The sequence below is a fragment of the Amblyomma maculatum genome, chromosome 4 (assembly GCF_055883805.1).
Source record: "Amblyomma maculatum isolate TAMU_Amacu chromosome 4, ASM5588380v1, whole genome shotgun sequence".
Lineage (NCBI taxonomy): Eukaryota > Metazoa > Arthropoda > Arachnida > Ixodida > Ixodidae > Amblyomma > Amblyomma maculatum.
The window spans coordinates 177,653,253-177,660,686 of record NC_139347.1 but is presented as its reverse complement, the minus strand read 5'-3'; the positions used below and the strand labels follow the sequence as shown (position 1 = coordinate 177,660,686).

Sequence of the window (7,434 nt, the reverse complement as noted above, 5' to 3'; positions counted from 1 at the left end):
AGAGTTGTTCAAAATTAGAGCGACCAGATCACGTCTGAAACGCTTTAAGTTCACACCGCCCCTTTTAGACTGACGCTGTCGCCTTCCACAAACCAAGAGCGGCAAATCATGCATATCAGAAACGAAAATACTGGTTGATAAAGAGCTTTATTAATTCTTCTTCCACGCTTTACATCTCCTGGAATCATTCTTGTCCTTTTTATCACTGCAACCATTAATGAACATACGTCATGCGTGTCCATTTTAACGCTCGTGGCAGAAAATGTCTGACAGAGTCGTATTTAAGAAGCAGTAAGAGCAGCGTAGGCTTCTATGCGGGCATTGGCTCGGGCTTCCAAGGGGCCGGAGGAGCGCACGCATTCATGCATTGGCGCATCGTCTCGAAGTTGTTGCCGTTGCTGTCGCAGCCTCCGTAGATGAATGCCCGGCATTGCTTTGACTGAGCATCGTAGTAGAAGCGTGGCATGTAAGCCATGCAAGGACCGGTGTGCGGGGGACGGCGGCAAACATCAACCACAGATTCTGAGGGATGGAAAAGGTAAGGATGGAATTGGTATAAAAGAAATACACCTTGTGAGAGACTACACACAATAAGATGCATAGAATAAGGCCGAAGTGCCACATCTTTCAACTTTCAATCACTAGCAGTCCATTTTACCGTCTCGGGATTAGTGCAGCGTTTCCCAGTATTAGAGAGAACGAGTTCAGGTTTTTGATGGACGTTTCTAGGTTTCCTTGTTTGACCGGGGAGCATTTCACGAAGTGCTGGGTAGCCTGCGTATGGCTGCAGAGGACCCTTGATAGTTTTAGGCTTGACTAAAAGCCTGTTTCATGTCAAGCAGTTTAAATGAAGCTCTGTTCCATTTGTGCCTAACAACACGAATGTTCGCACCAATAGCAGTTAATAGAATTTGGTTCCCTCCATGTTTTTCCTTACTGAGAGTGAACCGCCTCAAGAAGAGTAATTTACCAAACGCATATATGCATAAAAAGGGAGCATCTCAAGGTTCTTTTCAAGGGTAGGAGAGTAATAACATTAATAGGGTTTAACGAAACCTGTACATACCAGGCTGTACACTGAGCGCCTCTAGAGGTTCTGGCCAGGCAATAGCTGTGAATAAAAAAACACATGCTCGTTTATAGCGGAAGGGGCAACCACATTAACTTCACTTAGAAGTGTAGAGGTGCTCTATAACGTGTGCATGAATTCCATAAAACACTCACGCTTCTTGGCTCCGCAGGTGATCTCACACAGTCGCTTTGTCTCGTAGCGGTTCTGGTTGCCTCCGCAGCCTCCGTAGTTGAACTGCTCACACTTGCCAGACTGGGTATTGAACCACCACATTGGAATCTTAGCCTTGCACGGCCCTGTTTCGTACTTCTGGGCGCAGTTCTTGTTGGACACCGTCTCTGGTAAATATACGAAAAGTACAAATTTCATTATCGGAAATAAAACTCACATTACACACGAAACTAAATGTACGATGTGCACAAAGTGAGATATTTTCATTGTTATTCAGTGCCTTCGAGTGTCTTATGAAAACTTGTCTCAGCATACCACGCCATCAAAGATCTTGTCACTGCCCGAACCTTACATTTGAGTACATGTGAGTTGCGACTACAGCAATCCGCCCGTGATTACCTCACGGTAGTTAAGCACAAAATCGGTTAACGTCGGTCTTGGTTATGCCGGTCAATGTGAAACTATCTTGATCTGTGCACGAACAACCTAGTTTCACAAATAGTCGAACCGGTGAATATCGTCTGGATGGCCAGGCCGAGATGCCGGTTTAGCCGAGTCTACATTATAGGAAATGCTTATTTTATGAAGCAAATGGGTTTTACACACAGATCGTTGTCCCTGTAATTCATCACAACCTATCTTTATTTCTAGTGAAAGATGTCAAATGCAATTTTCACTTATATATATCGTTGTTAAGCCTCTATTAAAGCTTGAAGCCGCAGCTTAAAGGGCAAATCATGCGCCTAACACCACCCCCAAGTTTACCTATATGGTACAGAGCTGCTCAGTACGGAGCACCCAAGCATGTCTTGGAGGGTGCATGTGGAAATGTTGCCTTCACCATGCGACACTCCCCAGTGTCGACAAACTTGAATTCACTGCAATATGCGAATATTCTTTATGCCGGTGGCTAAAATACAGCCCTTCATTTTCGCTCTTTCAGAAAGTGTAGTAAGGAGAGTGCACTGGCATCGTGAAGGAAGCGGAAAGAAAATGCCACCGGTGGTGCCAAAGAAACTCTTTAAGCTTTCATTTCCGCTGAAGGGCCCCGTGCTACTACAAAAAATAACCCTACTGCGAAATAAATACGAACCTAATGTTGTAGTCACATAATTATATGTCTTTGAGGTCGGCTTTATCTGGCTTTAGAAGTCACACAGTATAGTTCGAGATGCTAATCCACTTACCGGGACCATTTTCGTTCACTGGTAGCCCGATTTGCGCTTCCTTGAGTCCTGCGTGTTTTGGGCAAGGAGGATCCGTAGCTGGATAGGCAATAAAAGCATTACTTTCCATGAAAACACAGCAGAGCAAAAAGACAAGAACTTAGAATGCGGAAAAAGATCTAGCCTGAAATGACAAAATATATTATCAATGCTTCACGCATATTACTTTCTGTGCGAGCCGTGGTAATATTCAACTGATGCACAGATAATTCGGCTTTTGGCTACGATAGGGTGATAGAGGCAAACCGCACAGACGCTTTCCCAGATTAGATATTTAGTCTGACTATATGATTTCTCGTATGATGTGTTCTTTCCTCTTCCTACTAATCTACACGTTCTCGGGATCAAAGGCATTGTCTATACTCGTCAGACTGTGGCTAGATAAATAACGTTCAAAAAGTTTTTATCTTCGCGTAGATTTTGTTAGGTTATTTGCATGTTCTCTGAACTAGCTGTTCACGTAAATTTTGAAACATTTGCAGCGCAACAATTTTCATACAATACTGCGCATATGTCACAGAGCTGTGGTTATCCTGTTACGCGCGAACGATACGCCGTGTGCTTCTCATAAGACTGAACGTGTTTAACAGACGTACAGGGGCCTCAAATACTATAAAGTAGCGTTTATTTCTGTTTTGTTATGTTTCCTTTTAATGGAGCTGTTATCAGCCTCGAAATCGAGATAAATATTTTCTCTAAATTATTCAAGATGTGCCTTCTTTTTTCAAAGTAGTACTTTGTATATACAAAATGACAGACTCACTATCTTTTCCCATGCAAGTGCGCTCGCATCTTTCCTTGTACAAGTATCTGTTCTCGTTGCCGAAACAGCCGCCGTAGGTAAATGGCTGGCACTCTCCTGCGGTCGCATTGAACCACCACCTCGGCAACAATGCACGACATGACCCTTCGTCCTTCGTTTGGTTGCACTTCTTTTGAAAGTCGTCCGCCGCTGGAAACAAAGAGTTAATGTTTCTCGTTATTATGAGCGGAATAACAACAAATTCCACATTAGTAGCTTCCAGGGCGCGTTACATTTGGCGCTTTCTCGAACGCCGCACAACACAGCTTATAAAAGCGGATGCAGTAAAATCAGGAATACGGCTCTCGCCTTATTGCACATTAGTGGTCCAAAGTTCCACACAAATATTTACGGTTACCCATTACTTTTAATATCTTGGATAGGTCTTTTCTTTCTCTTTGTTTTTGAGGCATTCGTGCAATGTTTGGCATTACGTAAACCTTACTTTTCTTCTGCTTAGATAGTTTACCGATGTTTTGTCCAACTATCCTATCTCCGACTTTCTACTGCACATTAAGTTATTATCTCTCCTAAATTGGCGTTATTTTGATTCTACACTAGAGTCTCCTTCCCCGAATAAAGCTCAATATCGGTTTTGTATTGACATTCGGAGTTGTTAGACTTTATTTTATCGCGAATTCTTCGATGGTCATCTTCCACTGATTTGTTCCGTTGCCTCTTCAAAATCTGTACTAATTCGAGACCTTACTATCCTCCGCTCATTGCACCGCACCTTTCTTACTGCCTCTGTATCCTGCATAATGCGAAGTTTAGAACATACTATGAGACCAATTTGAATATAGTTTCGTCATTAAGGCTCTTTGAACTTGACTTCTGGCTCTTGCGTTTGCTGAAGAAGATATTCTTGATTCCTAAGGTACTGCTTATTGCTAATTCAACTTGTAATTTCCTCGGCGTTTTCTAAAGCCCATGCCATATTCACCCTATGCCTGGTCTTAAGCCTGTGTTTTGCCTATATTGGCATTGAAGTCGCCCATCAGTAGAGTACACTGCATTTTCATTTTAAACAATAAAACTCCTACGTCTTCAAAACGATTTCGACTTCCTCGTCATCGCGACTACAAGTATGCGCGTAGGCCTGTTCAGCTTTTTAATTTTAATTACCATAATCCAAGTAAAAGGACGACTTGTCTGAAGTAGTTTTTTTTGCCGTATGACAAACGTTCACCTTCTATGATGACCTCAATAGCAGGCTTATCTTTCACCAAGGCTACCGTTACCTTCGACGAAAAATGTTTATAGTGTTACGCTACATAACACGTACTTCATGGGCAACTGTACGGAAACCTTAAAACCAAAAACGAAAAACCCTTATAACTCTATAACTCACCGAAAGCGGTGCTGACAATGAGGAGTAAAACGTAGGCCTTCATGTTCATTTCAACTGTAAAACTGAAAGGCGCTTGCCTGACCGGCTCGTGAATGACACTTGCCAGGCACAAGCCAGCTTTTATATTCGATAAAACAATGCCATAATAGGGTAAGAACAATCCTTGCGCAGCCATCCATAGCTCCCTTTCATCATACGTCTCAGATAACGCAAATCATGTAACAAAGCAGTCTTCTTGTGTCTGGCTCAGGGGATTTCACATCCTGTGTCTTTCATTTCCGGCGTTATCACTTGCAGCTGGCACATACAACATCGAAACAGTAAGAGTTGAGCAATTGTATTCACCCGATCACCTATGGGATGCGAAGTGATCTAAACGCGAATAAGAAAAAATATATGACAAGGTAACAATATCAAATGCTTGGCACATTTTTGTGACAGCAACATATCTGATAGAGATTAGTTCATGGTAATAACGAGGACACTATTCACGAAAATATGAATTATTCACGTAAAATATTTCGTTGCAGCAGTTAACACTTTAACGTACTCAGTACTTCCCTACTGCTCGCATTGGTTAGTTGGTTTGTGGGGTTTACCGTCCCAAAGCGTCTCAGACTATGAGAGACGCCGTAGTGGAAAGCTCTGGAAATTTCGACCACCTGGGGTTGTTTAACATGCACTGACATCGCACACCACACAGGTGCCTTGCTTTTCGCCTCAATCGGAAAGCGGCCGCCGAAGCCGAGATTCGATCCCGCATCCTTGGGAACAGTAGTCGATCGCCGTAACCACTGCGCCACCCCGGCGGGTTTCCTACTGCTCGCATTGAAGATAGAGTAGGTGCTTACGGCCGCAATTGAATGGAATGACAAAGCCTACATCCCTTCCGCGAGAAACATTCGCTGTGATAATATCCTGATCACAGTGTATGCTCGCTAGCTATCTCACCTTGAGGCATTTGGTTATAGCCTGTAAACGCTCAAGCGAATTTCGTGTAATGATAAAGCTCAGTAATTTAGTTCGAAGCCCGTCTATGAAAAATCAGTGGGCTTGGTAGATTCTGATTTCTAGGGCGCCATATACTTATTGTCCGTAGGGAGAGCTCTAAAAATTATTGCCGAAGCATTTTTACTAATCGTCTCCTTCTGAGCCACAGATTGTTCTCATTTCACATAGAGCAATTACAAAAAGAACAAGAGGCACATTTCAGTTTCTTATTTTCAAGAAATAAAAACTACATACATAAAAACTACATATACAAAACTACAATCTATACTGTCCCGCATCCTTTGCGCACGCGTGTCGCGAATAGGTACAAGTTAAAGCTGCAAATAGCTCCTACGTTTTTCTTGAATACTTATTGAGTATATAATGTTGAAATCTTTATTTTCTGTACCAATACTTCTAAATTCTACCTTTTGTTTTTTAGTTTCCTCATCCCAGAAAATAAGGCGATCATATCCAAGCAGGAGTTTCACCTAATAAAGCCTCTATAGATTTCCTAATGATGTTTCAAACTCTTTCAAATTGTTTCAAACTTAAGCAATGCGTTGTCCTGGCAGCAAATCTCACCACATTCACATCATCGATATCGCGACAGAAATAGGCATATCGTTATGCACTCATTAGTGCCTGTCCGTGAACAGTAAAACGACTGTAAGGTTTGAATATGCTGTCTCTAATTTTACCTCCTCAGACACTTCCGGGCCACACAACAATAAAGCACACACATGCTGTGCCTCCCGGACCAAAAGATTGCCGCGATTTAGATGCTTCACTGAACACGCGTAATTGCCACAGCACTTAGAACTGGAGGAACAACACCGAATTGATAGTTGAAAAATACGATGAGCAGTTGGGATTTGAAGGGCCCCTGAAATTTTCCTTTAACTATATATACACACACTTAGCAAGATACGAAATACGGGCGCGTTTCTCCGTACTGCAATGCAGTGATTTGGGCAATTCGAAAGGGAATTGTGAATTGTAATATTTTGTGAACTCCTGGTGGTAGCAACTCTTTCTTACATCTTTATAATGCAAGAAATATAATCGAATAGTTTTACTGTACACAGCGGCAAATGGTGTCTCAATAGCTATTACATCCGCGTCACCAAATCTGCTGGGTTCTTCACTTTTTAGATGCTGCTTAGCGGAACTTCCATTGACCTGGGCAGGACATGTAATGCTTAAACGAGATAACCGAAGTTTGTTAAGTCTAACGGAATAGACTCCAAAAAATATAAGCATAGCGAAGGCGCAAGATGTTATGTGAGCGGATGAATTTAGGAACTTTACTGGCATAACATGATAATTCATCACATTATAACAATAATAACATGGAAAATCAGATAATTTGAGAACAGTTGCAGAGGTTATGACCGCGCACTGGGAGCAGACAACATGGTGAGGATAATGACCTTTTTAGTAGTGCGCCTGGATTTGTAGGATTATCCACAATAACACTCAAATGTTGTGCCATCAATTACAAATTTTGGTACTGTCATCGGTAAAATTAATACAAAGCTGCTCTGACGCCAGTGATAGAGTTTGGTTAAAGTTGGTTTAAAGTGTGCAATGTCTGAAGGTGGCTGGGACTATGAGAGCGGCCGCCGTGGATGACTCCGGAAATTTCGAACACCTGGCTTTTTTTTTCTGTCGTGCACTGACATTTTGCACTTTGCCTTTCGCTTGCAGCTATCGAAATGAGGCCGCCACGGTCGGAATTTGATACCGCATCCTCGGGTTCAGTAGTCCAGCGACCAAACCACTGAGCAACAGTGTTGAGTCGAGATGATGAAGTCGGTTT

General features: G+C 42.4%; 1 protein-coding gene across 1 annotated transcript; it reads right to left on the bottom strand.

The window, feature by feature from the left end:
• Positions 1-213: 213 nt before the first annotated feature.
• Positions 214-4,696, bottom strand: LOC146193552 (carboxypeptidase inhibitor SmCI-like). The gene is made up of 6 exons (XM_084602799.1): positions 4,623-4,696; positions 3,233-3,421; positions 2,431-2,508; positions 1,225-1,410; positions 1,067-1,111; positions 214-522 (listed from the first exon to the last, which is right to left on the bottom strand). Exons 1-6 carry the CDS (start codon positions 4,669-4,671, stop codon positions 311-313), a joined length of 759 nt encoding a protein of 252 aa, XP_084458925.1. The 5' UTR covers positions 4,672-4,696; the 3' UTR covers positions 214-310.
• Between the last annotated feature and the right edge of the window lie 2,738 nt (positions 4,697-7,434).